This window comes from Tupaia chinensis, unplaced genomic scaffold (assembly GCF_000334495.1).
Source record: "Tupaia chinensis unplaced genomic scaffold, TupChi_1.0 Scaffold000161_1, whole genome shotgun sequence".
Classification (NCBI taxonomy): domain Eukaryota; kingdom Metazoa; phylum Chordata; class Mammalia; order Scandentia; family Tupaiidae; genus Tupaia; species Tupaia belangeri.
Window position 1 is genome coordinate 3,369,599 of NW_006159632.1, and position 18,788 is coordinate 3,388,386.

Genomic DNA, 18,788 nt, shown 5'->3' on the forward strand with positions numbered 1-18,788 from the left:
GGGAGGGGGGATTGGGGACAGCTCCTAGTGGTCAGTCAGTGAGGTACAGCTCTTCACACACTCGCCTGGGCTCCTCCTGACAGTGACACTGACATCTTCCCCCTTTCGGTTACTCACTTAAAATGTTCCGGGTTGAGAAGTAAACTCTGCCCACATTCTCTTTGTTCTAAAATTCCTTCCTAAAGGGTCTGGGAGAGTCACACCTACGCGTCAGCTGGATTCAACCGGTGACCTGCCCCAGTCCCTGCGCCCTCCTTTGCACAGCCCAGCTCTGGCAAAACACCGTGTGGTGATGAGTGAATTCCCTCTCCTCTGCCAGATCCGAGCTCAGAGCTTTCTTCCCACTGACTCCTAGTTTAGACAGAGCCTGGTCTTCCCGGCAGTAACACGCCAAGGAGTCTCTGCATCTCCTGGTGACCAGAGTCCCCTCCCTCAGGTGTCTCCGTTTTCAGCAAACCGATGGGTGACGTCCATGTGCTGATCTACAAGGTCGACTGCAACTTCTGCTTTCCTGAGATGTGTAACTGCTGGGGCCGCGCTGTGTGGGAGACACTCTCTCAAAGCTTCTAGGCATCGTCTTCCAGGGAGGGATTCATCACAGTGACTTCCAGCGAACCTTCGAGATTGTAGAGATTAGCTCTTCTATCAACGGCCCCCACCGAATTTCACTTTACCTGCCCATCTTTACTTTCTGTTTATCACTTATCTTCCCTCCTACTGCCTTTCTCTTTACTTCTTTTAAGTTTCTCTGTAAAATGGAAACAAACACTGAAAATGCCCACATTATGCTAAAGCAGCTAGCTAATCTGCACCCGGCACTGAGTGAGAGCTAGAACCTCCCCAGTCACCTGGACTGTCCACCCTGGCTCCTCCCGCGTGTCCTCTTCCTGGTTCGGGTCACTCTGCAGCCTGCCCCAGCCTCCCTATTTATTCCTGACCCTGGCCTTGGTCTGCCCAGACCAGACGCTGGACTCCTGTGTGCGTGAGCTCTCTTTGGGGCTGATGAATTTACCCCATTTTTCTGACTGTTCAGATCACAGGTTTCTATAGTCTGTTTCTTTCATTATACGTTTCATTTCCTATTTTCTCTCGTAACAAACGCAAAATTAAATCCCCCGGGCCTCACGCACGTTTGTGGAATGATCACCCCTGATGTCACTGCTGACCGTCAGGTGCGAACTGCCAGCGTGAGCTCAGTTTCTATGTTCATGTTCCACGCGGTGACATTCGTGTCCCTTTGTGAGCCTCAGTTTCCTGTGAAATGGAAAACAGTGATGCCAATGTCACTTGGGTGTTCGCAGTTCATCAATATTACTAAAAGGAAGTCTTGAACTAGAATGTCTGTTTCCAAAGACAAGGCGGAGTGTGCACAGCCACGTGTAAGTGCAAACGAGGAGTGCCCGCTTTGCTGGTGTGCAAGAGTACAGCTGGCTTTCTGCACCAGCGTCCCTGTGGCCACTCCGCGAGCGAGCGCCCCCAGTGACCAGGACGCCCTGCAGAGAGGAGAGGGGTGTGTCTCCTTAGGAGGTAAACAGCGGGATTCCTCCTTGAGTCTGGCTGGCAGGGCCTCAGCCTTTCCCCACCACTTCCTGCTGTCACCTGAGGGCAGGGCGGGCTGGTGCTGAGAATCGGGCTGGGGACAGTGGCTGAAAGAGCTTGCAAGGAGTGAAGAAAGGAAGCATGGATGCTCGTTCTTCTCAGCACTGTTCCGTGCAGAAGGAGGAGCGTGGAACCCAACAGAACGGGAAATAAACCAAACCACGATAACCCGGTGCCCTCGCTCGGCCAGCATCTCTCTGAGGCACCGACTACACTACACGTGGCGGCAGAGCCGCGGTAACTGCGTTCTTATTTCTCCATGGAGGGAACATTAGCATGCTCTTTGAATAACCTGCTTTGGGCTAGGATAATGGCTGAGTCTAAGAGGAAAAGGAAAGGGAGGCATGCGAGGCCACAGCTGGAGAGAGGCTGGGGGGCGAGAGCCGTGGGAACTCGTCCCAGGTCATCCGGAGCGCCCTTCCCGAGAGAGCAGTCAGCGCGCATCTTCTGGAATGAAGGCTACTGTGACTACTTAATGACACCACCGTCCATTTTAGATGCGGTGCTGGCATTTCGGATGCAAGAAGCTTCGGCACCTTGGCTGGAAAACGTGAGCACAGCTGTCATTTGCTTTGGCGCTGTTCACCTTAGCCTGGTTCCCTCCGCGTCCTCTGGGCATCTGGCTAGTAGCGTCTGCACCCACCCCCTCACACCAACTGGCTAGTCCTCATTCTGGGAGCTGTGGTGGGCGTGGCATCTTTGGACCTCGCTCTTGGCACAGTAATCTTGGCTGGGCTCCGTTTTCCACTTCCCCTTTGTTTTTAGCTTGCTTCCCCTCCCCGTGGGGAAGAGTGGGCATGTCAGATTTATTGATCTTTTCCTTATTTCTGGAATCTTCAGTAAGGTCAGCTCAGTTTGCTGTCTACTAAATAAGGCCAACCCCTGTAATAACATCCAGCCAAAAGGCCTAAAATCTTCCTTATTCTCTAAAGTGTCCTATCTTTAAGGAAATGACATCTGCTCTGATAAAACTTACATTGTCTGCAACTTCCTGTAGGAAATTTCCTGGAGCACATATGGGCAGTCTGGTTGTTGTTTGAATAGATGAGAAAGGAGAAGAGTAAGAAGAAGGGTCAATGCAGTAGGAACTTTATAATCAATTACATTTGGCAGGTAGTTGGTTAGCTATTTGAAAAAATTAAACAAGAAATAATAACAAATAATACCTACATACCTGTTCTTATCATTTCATGACAGCTTAAAACGTACACATTTACTTGATCCGCGTCATTCTGTCTAGGATTAGACGGTCTCTCATTGTGGTCTCGATTTCATCTCTCATGGTGAGGGCATTGGACATTTCTTCATCGTATGCGTTTCTTGCCAGTCTGCATGGAGGGCAAGCACTTCTCCTCCAGGAGTTGCTGAATGAGGACTGCCTAGCCTTTCTCAGTGAACCATGTCCATAACGCACTTTCTGGATGCTCAGTTTCCGTTTCTGTTTTTTACTGTACTTGAAGTGAGACATTAAGGGTACTTGCAAAACAATTTGAAAGCAGTCCACATTTTCTTTGTTTCCAAATTTCTTTTCATTTTTACCTGAGTCCATGGTGATGTTTGAGAGACATGCTTTTGCCAAGTCATTAAGCATTTCACTTTATGTGACAGATGCAACTCTCTTTCATTTGCACTCATACCGCATCAGTTTATATAATATTTCATTGAAATACAAAATCATTATCATTACAAGTAAGACAGTTTTGACCAGTATGACCACTCCTTGTCAAACATTCAACTTAACTGGTAGGATCTGAAATGTACAAAGGAATTAAAAAATAACTTACCAACTTTAAGTATTGAGTTGTGTAGCTCATCAATAAATTTTCCAGTGCAAATATAGTGTCAATTAATCTGAAAGTTAATAGGTGGATTTTTTTTTCAAAGAAAGTGTCAAATAAACAGTATAAAAGAGGGTCCTTTGCTCCATAGCCTCACCAGTAATTTTGTTTGTTTGTTTGTTTTGGTCTTTTGGATAATAACTGCCCTAATTAGGGTGAGATGATATTTCACTGTAGTTTCGATTTGCATTTCCCTGATGATTAGTAATGCCAATCATGTTTTTCTTTTTTTGCCATTTGTATGTCTTCTTTTGAGAACTGTTTATTTAGGTCATTGGCCCATTTTTAAATTGAGTTATTTGGTTTTTGCCACTGAGTTGTTTGAATCCCTTGAATATTCTGGTTATTATTCTCTTGTCAAATGAGTAATATGCAAACATACTCCCCCATTCTGCGGGTTGTCCTCCCACGCTGTCGATTGCTCTCTCTGCTGTGCAGAAGCTTTGGAATTTCACGTAGTCCTACTCGTCTATTCTTGCTTGTGATGCCTGAGCTTCTGAGGCTTGATTAATGAACTCTTGGCCCACACCTATACCCTGAAGCGTGTCCCCTATGTTTTCTCCTAGTAGCCTCACAGTTTCAGGTTTGTGTTTTAAGTCTTTAATCCCTTGGAAGTTGATCCTTGTATGTAGTAAGAAATATGGGTCTGGCTTCATTCTTTTCCATATGGACCCTCAGTTTTCCCAGCACCGTTTATTGAAGAGATTGGCTTCTCCCAATAGATGTTCTTGGCACCAAATCAACTGTTATTATCACTTTACCAGTCTGAGTGAAGCAATTTTTCTTTATCTCAAATGTCTTAATTTCCCTTTACTAATAAAGGATATTTTTGTAGGATAAATTATTCTAGTATGAGAGTTCTGTTCTTTTAGCACATTAACAAATACTGTGTCTGGGACCAGCAGGTGGCATGGAGGTTAAGGCACTGGATCCCATGTGGCTTACTTACTGTGTGGTTCAAGTCCTGGACCAGGCAGCTTGAAAATCACTTGAGCCTCGTGTGCATGCATGCCCAAAATCCTGAGAGGAGAGTGGAAGAGAAAGGATTGTGGCATTGCCCTTTCTCCAGGGAGTGATTTCTCACTTCCCCTCTCTCTCTGAATTTATTCTGTTAATATTTATTCAGCTTCTCGAATCTGTGGGTTTATGCATTTTGCCAAATTTCAGATTTTAGCCATTTCTTTCTTCAAGCACGTTTCCTGCCCCTCTCTCTTCCCCTTCTGGGACTTTGACGATGCTGACTTCAGCTCTTCGGCACCACAGGTCCCTGGGCCTGCTTCGGCGTCTTCAGAGCTGCTTTCCTTTGTCTTCCCCGTCTGCTGCTGAGCCCGTCTGCTGGCTCCATTCCATATTCTCCAGTGTGGGGCTGAGACTTATTTCTTTGCTTCGCCTTTCTAGTTTTCCAGTGGTTTTAAACATCTCGGGATTACCTGGGAGCATTTTATGACGGCTTTGTCAGAGAACTCGGTCATCTTGGTCTGGACATCTTGTCTTCGTAAATTCAGTTTGAGATATCCCTGATTTTTCAGGTGCTGAGTGACTTTTCTATTAAAACTTGGGCATTTTCATTCAAGCTCCGAGACTGAACCTAGTATAAAACCTCTGTCTTAGCTGTTTTTTTTGTTGTTTTTCTTTTTTTTGGGACACTACTCTAGTAAAGAGGTACTGCCTCACTCCTGACTGCAGGAGGTAGAGACCAGGCTCCTTAGTCTCCACTGACACTTGAGAGTGTGTGTGTGAGTGTGTGTGAGCGTGTATGTGTGTGTGAGAGTATATGTGTGTGAGTGTATGTGACCAGGTGTGTATGTGTGTGTGAGTGTATGTGAGTGTGTGAGTGTATATGTGTGTGAGTGTGTATATGTGTATGAGAGTGTGTGTGAGAGTGTGTGAGTGAGTGTGTATATGTGTGTGTGAGTGTATATATGTGTGTGAGTGTGTATATGTGTGTGAGTGTGTGTATGCGTGTGAGTATGTGAGTGAGTGTGTATGTGTGTGAGTGTGTGAGTGTGTGTGAGTGTATATGTGTGTGTACATGAGTGTGTGTTTATGTGTGTGAGAGTGTGTGTGAGTGAGTGTGTATATGTGTGTGCGTGTGAGTGAGTGTGTGTATGAGTGAGTGTGTGTATGTGTGTGCGTGTGTGTGTGAGAGTGTGCGTAGGGGTGCTCCCCATACTGTTGGGCAGAACTGATTGTACTGGCTTCCTGCATGGTCTTTGCTGAAATCACAGTGGGGTGGCCCTCATTCGTGCCTGGAGCCAGTGAAGTCCTGACTCTGCCAGGCCTTCCTGACACTGCTCGGGCAGGGAGAAGGCAGGCAACCAGGTTCTGTCACTAGAAGTCGAGGCCCCCAGGTGGAAACCCCGACACTGTGGAGCGTGGCTCCTTTACTGGCTGTGGGGAGTGAAACTCCTGACTTGGCTTTCCTGACACCACTCACATGGGAGTTAAACGCTTGCAATACGTTCATATTGTATAAAATCGCCTTCAGGATATGTATGTAAGGTATGTGTGAAACATGAGCGGAGTTCATGTTTACACTTGGGTGCTCTCTCCAAGGCATTTCATCATGTATATACAAATTTCTCAAAATTAAAAAGAAAATCCCAAAGGCTTCTGTTCCTAAGCATTTCAGATTTAAGATTAAACTGCCGAGGAAGGGAGTGTACATGTTTCTTATCAGGAAAACCACTGACAATAGCAAAGATCTGGCCCATGGGTCACACACACTGAGTAAGAGAAAAAGTTCTGGAGCATGCCCTCCTTTAGCTTCTGTCCTGGAACTGGGAAAACTTTCTTTGTTCATGCCTCACTGTCCAAAAAACATGAACTGAAACCCCTACCATGAGCCTGCTTGTCCCCAGGAAGACAAGGATAAGCCATAAATTCTAGCAGCGTCTGCGACCAATAGGGCACTTTCTGGTAAAGAATGGGGGAACAGACAAGTAAAAGGTAATTCTGAAACACCCTAAGTGCAGTGAACAGTAATCTGTGTCTGTGGAGTCCTTGTGTCCCGGGACCCGAGCCAAACACCTACATACTTACCTCGTTCCAGCCTTACAGTGGTTGGTAAGATGGGTGCCATTGCCACATTTGCTTGGCAGGAAACAAGGCTCGGTGGACAGGGACGTGTCTCACAGCTAATAAGAGGGCAGAGCTGGGCCAGAACCGGGTCTGTCTGACTCCTAAAGCCAGTCCCACCAAGTTTCTGTGCCACGGTCCATGTGCTATGAAGTTATGTGCCATCAGGGCCGGCAGGTGGCGTGGTGATTAAGGGCACTGGACTCCCATGTGGTCGACCACGGTTTGAGTCCTGAACCTGGTGGCTTTCTTTCTCACTGTCCCTCCATCCCGGTTCTGTCTCTCTCTGGTTGAATTAAATAAATAAAGCTTAATAAAATCATTCTTTTTAAAAAGTTATGTGCCCAATATTGTAAAGGTAGCAGCTGATCAAGGCCGTGGAAGACAGGAAGAGTGACTTCGGAAGTGGCGTCGCGTCGAGCTCCTCTGTGTCCTATTTTAGCTCTTCTGTTGACTGACTTTCATGCTCTCCTCTTTTTTGTATTCACTGCTCTTACATTACAAATATAAAAGTTAAATTAATCAGCACCCGCCTTCAAGTAGCATCACCCACGGTGTGTGGAGTGTAAGGAATTTCAGCAGTACTGGTTCCTCTCATCTTGGGTACCATTGGTATGTGTTTTATTTTTCCTTACTCTATAAACACATTATACATTGTTTCTATTTTTGCTTTAGAGCAAAGTCGCCCTTTTAGAGTAATTAAAAATGGAAAATGTATTGTATTTTATGGTTACTTAGTTCTAATGCCCTATCACATAGCCTTCACCTGCTCCGCTGCCCAGACTCAGGGTTATGTGCAATTCTCAGGGGCCTAGAGAAGGCCTTTCAGTTTTGTGTATTCCTATCTCTTGGTAGATGTAAAATTTGAGCTTCAGTGGTGACTCATTTGTGTCTATGGATGCGCTAATTAGTGGTTATGAAATATGATCTAACTAATGCTTTCCTGCGCAGTGTTCTCCTGGGGGTCTGAATTTATCTGGCTACCCCAGGTCAGCTACTTAGTTACATTTTCCTTCATTAGCGCAGTTCATTTGCCTAAGTGGCCCACCCCTGCTGGGTCCTCTCACCCCTGCCTCATCCCGATTTCTCTTCTTGGTTACAATTTTCCAAACTGCACTTCACAGAGGATGAGGTATTACCCCAGGCTCCTTTCTCCTTGCTTAGATGTTGCTCTCCCTTGATAGTTCTGTTTTCACTGTCCTGTTTTAGGTGAATCAGACTCATTTTACTTTATAGCTCTTGTCTGCTTCTGGTCATTTACTATCGAATGCAGCAGCGTTTACTGTAATATAGAGCTGGCACCTCTGTCAGGTCGCAGAGCAGCTCTCATTACTAGGCAAAGGAGTTATATAAATGGGTGCTTTGTTTAGTTTTTTGATATCTTTTCTGCACCATTTAACAACACATGGTTTCTCAATTTTGTTAATTACAGTGGCATTTTCTAATATTAAACCATTATGAAATGCACCACATTTGATTATTGTGTTTTACACGTGTGTAAATTCACCTGGTAGTTCACTGAGTATTTTTTTGCACTTATGTACATAGATATCTATTATTTTTCTTTGTCATAATGTTCTTGTCCAATTTTTATGTTAAAAATTTAGCTGAGTTCTGCAAGTTCTGCTAAAGCAGTCTCTAGAGGAAAAGGTGTAGCCTTAACATGTGCACTTTAGAACAACCCATTTATATCGAGAGACTTTTTCGTTTCTGTGTTTGCCATAGGACACATGTACTCACCAGAGAGAGACATAGAGACAGAAAGCGAGAAATCACCCCCCAGGGGGGATGGTCACGCTGCAATCCCTTCTCCTCCATTCTCCTCTCAGGATCTTGTGCATGCATGCACACGTGCCTGGTGTGAATTTAAGCCACCGGGTCTGGGACTTGAACCATGGAGTTGACCATGTGGGATCCAGCATCTTTATCTCCATGCCACCTGCTGGCCCCAGTCTATGTGTTTTCATAGACAAATTTCATACATTTCAATTTTCTGTAATTACTGATATGTTTGAACCTTTTTTGCTTTACTTTAGATGACTTTTCTCTGTCTACCCTGCCGTCCCCTTCATTCTTGTTTTCTGTTGGATGGAATGAAGTCTCCTTGACCCCTCTTTTTCTCTAGTGCTTTGGAAACGAAGTGTTGTGCTTCTAGCCCTTTAGTACCTTGATTCACAGTGTGTGTTCCCCAGACCAGCTTCAGCATCCCTTGGGAATTAGAAATGCAAACTCTTGGGTTCTGTCCCAGACCTACTGACTCAGAACTTCTGCTAGTGGGATGCAGCGTCTCTGTGTTACAAGGCCTCCGGGTGATTCTGATGCATATAAAAGTTGGAAAAATTTAGTAGTTTAGTGGTTGACCTTAAATAATTAACAAGCACATTTTATTAGAATAGGAAATTGGGACCAGCAGTTGGCGTAATGGTTATGTGGCTGGACTTCCATGCAGTCGACTACAGTTCAAGTCCCGGACCCGGTGGCTTAAACTCACGCTGGGCACGTGTGCGTGCGTGCCTGAGATCCCTGGAGGAGAAGGGATTGTGGTGTGGTCATCCTGGGGGGTGATTTCTTGCTTTCTATCTCTCTGTCTCTCTCTGTCTTCCTGGTGAGCGCACACGCACTATAGCAAAACAAACAAACAAACAAAAACAAAAAACAAAAACAAAAAACCTCTCCCCAAAAAAAGGTAATTAATTATTTTCCTCCTTTCCAATAATACAAAGACTACACTTTAACTCAAATTCCTTCCCATTTTAAATATTTATGACATCTAGTACTTGGTTTCACATTCAAATGAATCATTATACTTAACTCTTTTTTTATAATTAACCCTCATATTGATGTTCTAATCTTTTAGAATATTAGTCTTTTCTCACCATTGCTCTTGCAGATCATTTCTTCAGGGGCAAATTTCCTTCTTTCTGCAGTGCGGTCTCTAACTGTTCTTCCTGCAGAGTTCTGTGAGCAGTGAGTTCTCTTTTTCTACAAAGGTCTTTATTTCCACCTCACTTTTAAATGATACTATTCTTTCCAAATTTATACTTGATACATGATTTCTTAATATCTTCAAAACATTAGTTCACTGTCTGCTGGCACGTATTATATTTTGCTAATAAGAAGTCAGCCGTCCGTCTGTAATTCCTTCGCATGTGACCTATCGGGATGGCTTCTACAGCCTGCATTTCCACCGTCACATGCAACAATGTGTGGGTTCTTCCTCCGCGTGCTGTGTAACACTTGATGCCTTTCTTCGGTCCAAAGACCTCCGCCTTCCTCAGTCCTGGGTGTTTCTGACCACTCTCTTTCACTGTCCCCTCTCCTCTCTCTTGATACTTTCCTTCTGGAACTCCACCTGGGTGTATGTTTAGTCTGGCATCTATGTTTCTTAGCCTCTTCCCCTTGTGCAGTGTGTTCTAGGGAGTTTATTCAGACCTTCCATTTCTCTAATTTTCTGTTTTACCATGTCCTATCTAGTTTTCAGCCATCTTCTGAGGTTTCATTTTAGTGACTTTTTCACTTCTAGAATTGGTACTTATTTATCAATTCCATTAATTTATCTTTTTCATTCAATCTTTTTTTTTTTTGGCGAGGTTTTTTTGCTATAGGGCAGTGCACTCGGCAGAAAGACAGAGAGAGATAGAAAGTGAGAAATCACCCCCCAGGGGGGATGGCCATGCCGCAATCCCTTCTCCTCCATTCTCCTCTCAGGATCTTGGGCATGCACGCACACACGCCTGGCGTGAGTTTTAAGCCACCGGGTCTGGGACGCGAACCGTGGTCGACTACGTGGGAGTCCAGCGACATAGCCATTACGCTAACTGCTGGTCCCTCATTCATTTTTTAAATGATGTGCTATTCTTATTATTTTTTTCTATTTTTTCTTAAGTTTTTTATCATTCATTCAAATTCTTTTTTGAGAGAGAGATATTTTGCTATAAGGCACATGTACTCGCTGGAGAGACAGAGAGAGACAAAGAGACAGAAAGCGAGAAATCACCCCTCAGGGGAAATGGCCTTCTCCTCCATTCTCCTCTTGGGATTTTGGGCACGCACACATGTGTCCAGTGGGAATTTTAAGCCATCAGGTCCAGGATTCAAACTATAGTCGACTGCACGGGAGTCCAGCGATGTAACCAGTACGCCATCTGCTGGTTCCCAGACTCTTTTTGATGTCACATTTTAGGGATGCTAGTTATCCTGTATGTTACATAACTCAACTTTTCTCGTTTTCTCATTTCCCAGTGTAATTTTAAAACATTTTTGGAGGACCAATCTTTAGTACGAGGTTATTTCTTCTACAGTAGAAGGTCCATTTATTGTAATATAGGAACACTCCTGAATACCTCTTCCATTTATTTCCCGAGAAGGTTTTGCCCTCCTCCTCTGTTTATATGTTTTGTGTTTCCACTTCACTAGGACGGTTTAAGTCCAAGCACCCCTCGCCTGTAAGTGGGTACCCCGAGCTCTTGTCAATGACAAATTTTATCTGCCAACATAAGCCAAAAGCAAGCTTTTGTTTTTTCTTTTTACCTTTTTCCCATCATCAGTAAATTGAGTTTTAAACAATGCATTTGTTGTGGACGTGGAAGCCCTTGGAGTGGTCCCCTATGGTCCTCTTGATAGTCATGGTGTCAGTCAGGTTTATCATCCTTATTTTGAATTCCATCACTGGTTCTGACTATTGGGGCTTCCCTTCTTTTGAGTTAACTATCAATTTCTTTTTCTCGCAGCTTTTTAGCTTGTTATTTTACAGAGGAGGGCAGCTGTCCAGCAGCACTGTGCTTCCTGAGACCCACCAAAATGCTGCCGGTTCCGATTGGTGGCATTTAATGGGCTGTCAGCCCACATTGTTTACTGAGAGGTGTTCTGCTTCTGATTAGAAATTCGCTCTGGTAACCAATTCCTGAATAAGTTATTTAAGTCATAAAATTCCAGATCATGCCTTTGGCCCCAGTTTGAGAGTACGTACGTTTTAGATCTAGCATTCCAAACCGTAGCTATGGTGCACATTCTCAATGTGTTATTCTATAAAGGTGCTGTCCTCTCTCCCTCAATGTGGAAGGCCCTGCCTGGAGTGTCATTGCTGTCCTTCCATTCCTTCTAGAGCTTTCGCCCGCTCCCACATCGCCACCTGTGATTTATCTTTTTCATTCAATCTTTTTTTTTTTTGGCGAGGTTTTTTTGCTATAGGGCAGTGCACTCGGCAGAAAGACAGAGAGAGATAGAAAGTGAGAAATCACCCCCCAGGGGGGATGGCCATGCCGCAATCCCTTCTCCTCCATTCTCCTCTCAGGATCTTGGGCATGCACGCACACACGCCTGGCGTGAGTTTTAAGCCACCGGGTCTGGGACGCGAACCGTGGTCGACTACGTGGGAGTCCAGCGACATAGCCATTACGCTAACTGCTGGTCCCTCATTCATTTTTTAAATGATGTGCTATTCTTATTATTTTTTTCTATTTTTTCTTAAGTTTTTTATCATTCATTCAAATTCTTTTTTGAGAGAGAGATATTTTGCTATAAGGCACATGTACTCGCTGGAGAGACAGAGAGAGACAAAGAGACAGAAAGCGAGAAATCACCCCTCAGGGGAAATGGCCTTCTCCTCCATTCTCCTCTTGGGATTTTGGGCACGCACACATGTGTCCAGTGGGAATTTTAAGCCATCAGGTCCAGGATTCAAACTATAGTCGACTGCACGGGAGTCCAGCGATGTAACCAGTACGCCATCTGCTGGTTCCCAGACTCTTTTTGATGTCACATTTTAGGGATGCTAGTTATCCTGTATGTTACATAACTCAACTTTTCTCGTTTTCTCATTTCCCAGTGTAATTTTAAAACATTTTTGGAGGACCAATCTTTAGTACGAGGTTATTTCTTCTACAGTAGAAGGTCCATTTATTGTAATATAGGAACACTCCTGAATACCTCTTCCATTTATTTCCCGAGAAGGTTTTGCCCTCCTCCTCTGTTTATATGTTTTGTGTTTCCACTTCACTAGGACGGTTTAAGTCCAAGCACCCCTCGCCTGTAAGTGGGTACCCCGAGCTCTTGTCAATGACAAATTTTATCTGCCAACATAAGCCAAAAGCAAGCTTTTGTTTTTTCTTTTTACCTTTTTCCCATCATCAGTAAATTGAGTTTTAAACAATGCATTTGTTGTGGACGTGGAAGCCCTTGGAGTGGTCCCCTATGGTCCTCTTGATAGTCATGGTGTCAGTCAGGTTTATCATCCTTATTTTGAATTCCATCACTGGTTCTGACTATTGGGGCTTCCCTTCTTTTGAGTTAACTATCAATTTCTTTTTCTCGCAGCTTTTTAGCTTGTTATTTTACAGAGGAGGGCAGCTGTCCAGCAGCACTGTGCTTCCTGAGACCCACCAAAATGCTGCCGGTTCCGATTGGTGGCATTTAATGGGCTGTCAGCCCACATTGTTTACTGAGAGGTGTTCTGCTTCTGATTAGAAATTCGCTCTGGTAACCAATTCCTGAATAAGTTATTTAAGTCATAAAATTCCAGATCATGCCTTTGGCCCCAGTTTGAGAGTACGTACGTTTTAGATCTAGCATTCCAAACCGTAGCTATGGTGCACATTCTCAATGTGTTATTCTATAAAGGTGCTGTCCTCTCTCCCTCAATGTGGAAGGCCCTGCCTGGAGTGTCATTGCTGTCCTTCCATTCCTTCTAGAGCTTTCGCCCGCTCCCACATCGCCACCTGTGCCCTGAAATATCTGATCGCTTCCCCAGTTCTTTCGTTCTTGCCTTTTAATTCTTCATCTGGACTCAAGCTATTGAATTTATGAACTCTCTCCCCCTTAAACTTTGAATTTCCTCCTGTTTTTTTACCTCCTTTCCAAGCATGTCGGTAGAAGCCTCAGCTCCCTCATGCTTCTCTAACTTTGAACTCAGTGCCTTTCAACTCAGCAGCCTGTTTCTGTAACCCCTGTCAGCCTTGTGTACCACTCAGGTTGGAAAATCGCTAACCACACGTCTGATGTGACGTTAACTGGAACACGTCTTTCCCTGGGAAGGAAACTAACTGTATCTGACCACAAAACGCCCAAAAGAAGTGGCGAGTGATGGCGCTGATCCGGGAGAGCCGTCGGGCTGGGCATGGGGAGGGCTGGGGATGGGGGGCACTCTCACCTGGACCGGCCGTATACGCAGGGCAGCCCGCTGAGACAGTGCCCAGACGCCAGAGCCGGCTAGTGACCGGCTGTTTCACGGGGCGGGAGGGGGTCGTCCCATTGCAAAGAGGGTACATGCCTAGCTGCAGGCTACGTTGTCAAGAAAATGCTCTGGGCTCACCTTGATTTGGTGGCACTTAGGATGCTTGGAGGATTTGTACATACTAGTGGGCTCCTGTCTGTAGCAGAGACAGGGCAGCATATCTATACATAATTGAAAAGATATTTCCAAAATAGGTCATTTGAGATGAACGCATTTCTGGTGTCTCCTTGGGAAGCTGCCAGGGCTTCTCCACTGTGCCCCCGGTGACCCTCCTCTCAGTGTTTCTGTGGAAAGATCCAAATGAGTTTGTTTTCTCTTGTAGTCATACTCCAGGAACTTGTGAAATCTGTTGGCATTTTAATAGGGCTGAGACCTAAGATCTTGGGACGGGGACATTAAGAGTGAGATACAGTTCATCAACACAGAGGCCTGTCCAAGAGATGCAGGCTCATAACTAATCTAATGGGACTTCTATTTAAAGAGTCTGACACGATGTTACACTGTGTGTGGCCATGACTCCGGAAAGGTGTCGGCCTGGCTGTTTCATTGTCACTTCTCACCGGAAATGTCTTCTTACTTTGTACAGTGGGCCTAAGACGGTGCATGAAGTGTGTGGTCACGTTTCCTCATGAATGAGCCATAGTAAGTGTTGCTTTTGTGCTTAGAAGTCACCTTATAGGGACGCACAAATGGAAGAGAACGGACTATGAAGGGAAGCTTTGAGGCTGGTTGTTTATAACCTGCATCGTGATGCTCTACCCCTGAAGAGTGAAACCCGGGAGTCACAGCCGTCTCCGGGGAGCTGTGTTCAGCCAGCCCGGGCAGCCAGCAGGCTGCCTTTCTGAAATCCCAAGTGTCACCAGGCTTGTTGGGTGGTCTCAGATTCTGGGATGGGCATTTACCCTGCAAGGGTGTTCCAGGACAGATCAGGGCCCCTCCTTACCGTGCACCCTAATAGTGGTGTGGCTATGATTTGTCATGTCTGTGCTGTGATCCTGACCCCTCCTGTCAGCATGAAAGGTCGAGGAAGGAGACTTCCTCAGGGCAGCATGCTGTGGGTCTTCTCTCCTATGTAGCTCCCCAAGGGGGCTGCTGAGGTTCGCACTAGCGATATTGCTGGGTGGAAAATCGGGAACTTGGGCCTCTGGTTGTTGATGGACCAGTGACTCGCTATCTGACGTTGCCGCTCTGAGATGGCTTCTTTCTCTGGAGAATGAGAGGGCCTGGACTTGGCAAATTTCGGTTTCCGGAGGAAGAAGGCTCTCACACTGCTGGGCTGTGAGCCGGTACAGCCTTCAAATAAGATACCGGCTCGGCCTAATGCCTGCTCGTCAGACCCGTACACAGCACGCAGTCCTTAACAAAGATGAGGTCATTTAATCCTCAAATGATGCTGGGAGGCGGCCCTGTTGCCCACCCTGTAGATGGGAAGTTTATGAGCACAGGTGGGTCTGGGATTCGAGCGCAGGCAGCGGCCTCAGGCCTGTGCTCCTAAACGCCGCACTTGTGTGGGCATCTGGGGGTCTGGGACAGCCCCTTGTCCTTTCGGAAGGACCACTGGACTCCTGTGTGCTCCTGACATCAGGAGACCCGGCCTCTTCCATAACCATGAACAGAGGGCCTGCTTTATGGTTTCATGTTGAGGATCTTTTACGGTGTGTGTGTTTTACTCATCACCACGCACATGAAGGAGGTGAGGCCCAGAGACGGAAATACCTGGGCCCTTGGCTGCGCTGAGGGCGGGGTGCTCATGCTCAGCGCTCGGACTCGTGGCGGCTTTTGCTCACGTGTGAATGCAAGTCGCTGTGCTAAGCAAAAACTAACTGTAATAGATTCATCTCATCATAATGCAGCCAAGTTTAACTTCTCAGCGCTTTAAACTGGGGGATGAGGCTTTCCCCGGGGCAGCCCGCCCGACTTAGTCGCACTGTCTGACCTACTTATGCGCTTTCAGCCGTGGCGGGAGAGCCTCCCGGGACGTGGCAGTGTACGAGAGCCCGGCGGGGGAACTTCTCATCCCCTGATTCATCTCTAGGGCGCTCGGGGCCACACATCACGTAACGTAATCGCCTTCACGCTTGCAGTTTTCACCGAGGCATGGGTCACAAGAGTAATTCCTAACAAGTCATTCTTCACAAGGCGTAGATGACAGGACTTCAGATCCAGGGTATTTTGTCTGACGGAGTTTGGTCAGACGTGAGGGCACGCCCCACTTCTCAGCACTTCTGCTCTGGCTGGAACCCACATGTCACGTGACCAGATGTCTCTTGGGTAACTGGCTCGTTCCTCCTCTGGTTGGGTTAATGGTGGGATGCAGAGATACTGGCCGCTCGAGGAAACCATGCCTTCGTTTGTAAGTAGTCCGGTCTGTGCCAGGACTGTCAGTTTCCTGGTCAATGTGCACCCACTATTGGCTGGTAAACAGTGAGGTGGTGGCGAGAAGACTGGACCGAGCAAATCTGCGGGGTGAGGCCTCGAGCTGACAGAGCACACACTGCCCTCTTCTTCGCTGGAAGGCACGGGGGCTGTGAAAGCCCCTCCAGGATGGATTGGAAGGCTTACGTCCGGGATTAAACCCACAGCGGCCTCTCTGAAAGAACTCAGGAGCCAGCTGAGATTAGTCCTCAGTGGCTGATGCAAGTGAGCAAACACCAAGTGACACATTACTGGCCAAAAACAAGCCTTGTTCTCCTTCCTCAGAATACATACTCCAAAGCCATTTTTTTCTCTTCCATTTTTCTTTTTTTTTAAATCCCTCCCTCCATGCTCCTTGCTTTCCCTATTTCTCCCCTCCCCTCTCTCCCTCAGCCACCGTGCCTTCTCTCTACCTGTCGTTCTTCTGCTCCCACGTAAAACACAATGCGAGGTTTGGGACTTGGGTCCCTAGGGTCACAGGTAGATCCCAGGGGTTCTGTATGTAACCGGATGCCTGGGACCTCTCAAAGGTTCACCTTCACGGTCCTTGCTGTGCCTTCCAGAGACGGTCCGTGCTTGGTTCGTCTTCTGTGACCTAGCCAGTGGCATTCAAGTCTACTTCAAGGGTTTTCTCTAATGCCAGGATTTTTCTAGAATCAGGAAAGACAAGAAAAGTGAGGGAAGATTTTTTTTTTTTGAGAGGTTTTTGCTATAGGGCATGTGCGTTCACCAGACAGAGAGACAGAGAGACAGAAAGCAAGAAATCACCCCCAGGGGGGGATGGCCACGCTGCAGTCCCTTCTCCTCCATTCTCCTCTTGGGATCTTGGGCACGCACGCACACGCACCTGGCATGAGTTTTAAGCTACCGGGTCCGGGACGTGAACCGTGGTCGACTACATGGGAGTCCAGCACCATAGCCATTACGCTAACTGCTGGTTCCATTGAGGGGAAGATTTGATGAGGATTCTAATTAAACTCCTCTTTCCTCATTACATTCTTGTGGAGCAATTCAGAAGCACTTCATCTTTGGGTTCCCAAATGTGGAAGTTGGATTTCCACCATAAGACTAAGTTCTCTGGTTTCCTTTAGCCTTGCCTCCTGGCCTGCTCCCCAGACCATGTCCCCTTTACACTTGGGCCTTCGGACGTCTGTAGTTCTTGGGCCTATTCGAACATTCCATTTTTCTTCTCTTTCACATCCATTGTCTCATACTAGCGGGTCCAGGGGCACACGCGTGGTGCTGGCTGAAGTTTCTGTTAGAGCTGAAGATTGTAGGTGGATTCTTCGGAACGTCCTGCTGGGATTCCGACCCACTGCAAAAGTGACAGCAGCAGTTTGAACCTGGCCCCTCAGAACTCCCACCACCACAAGACAGAGAGCACCAGAGCAGCCCGTTCCTGCCCTCTTCCATCCGTGTCTCCCACCAAACCCGAGCATGCCCACCTCGCCTGTCTGCCCTGGTCCGGAGCAGGCTCCTCCAGCTCCTCTTCCATTCTGGGCAGTCTGGTCTGGCCTGCCCTGGCCAGCGCAATGACCCAAAAGGACTTTGCAACTTGGATTCTGTGGTGTGGAGCAGAGCAGCTGGAGAGGGAGGGCTGAATTAATGCCCTGAGCCTCAGCGATGCAGTGGACGATGGTTTCTGCATGGACCTCCCTCTAAGAGAGCCAACACGAAGGCAAAGAGGCCCAGCGTGGCTCTTTCTCCAAGAACGGAGGAGATCCCCCATCTCTAAACTGAAATAAGTGCTAGTCTGCTCTGGTCAGCGGAGCTGTGCTGGAACTCCGTCTCATGCCCGATTGCGTACTGGACGAAGGGGGGTCAGAGGGAGAACGAGCAAAGCTCCCCACTGGTGACACAGGTCTTGCAAATGACCTTGACTCAGTCACGGTTGGCAGTGTCCTCTGATGAATCTCTTCTCTTTTGCTTTCAGCTCGGGGACCTGCTTCACAAATTGCAGTTCATCATGACGTACGTGGCTCCGTGGCAGATGGCGTGGGGCTCTTCCTTCCACGTGTTCGCCCAGCTCTTCGCAGTCCCTCGTATCCTTCCTGTTTCTGTTTTCGCCCCCAGGCTGAGATTCACATTTGACCACTGCAAGCTTTTCCGTGGACCTTGGCAATAGAAAGACGCAAAGCCTTTACGATTACATTTTAATGGGCGGCATGGGGCGGGGGGGCACCTACATTCCTTTCAGGCCCCTTACCCTAAAAGCCGTGCTTATTAATTTTGAAGTCTTCCTGCTCCCTCGTGCTTATGTAGGAGGCATTTCATTTTTTCTGGTCTTCCGTTTCCGATGGCCAGAACTGCGCCAGGGCACACCCCCATGTCTTAAATGGACGTTATTGCTGAAGTGGTTAGAGCGACTTGTGCAACACAGTGCAAGTCGGTGCGCTGTTACTCCACATCGCGGGCAGGGCCGAGGCGTCCGACTACTGTTATAAATTCTATGTTGTTTCGTTACTTTTAGAGAGTTATCATATAGGTGCATTAGGAACATTCAAAAACCCAGAATTAGGTACAAACAACTTGCTAAATAATTTTGAAAACTAAAAAAAATTGGGAGGTTGGAAAAGTCATGATGCGTGTTCACACAGAAGACGCAAAGACACGTCACGGCTCTTCCG

The 18,788-nt window shown here is 46.7% G+C and overlaps 1 protein-coding gene across 1 annotated transcript in view; it reads left to right on the plus strand.

The window, feature by feature from the left end:
• Nucleotides 1-18,788, plus strand: part of PCNX2 (pecanex 2) — a 215,259-nt gene that overhangs the window by 126,933 nt on the left and 69,538 nt on the right. Inside the window, exon 24 of the mRNA XM_006146000.3 lies at nt 18,095-18,203. Within this exon, the coding sequence (XP_006146062.1) occupies nt 18,095-18,203 (109 nt within the window). The remainder of the gene's footprint in view (nt 1-18,094; nt 18,204-18,788) is intronic.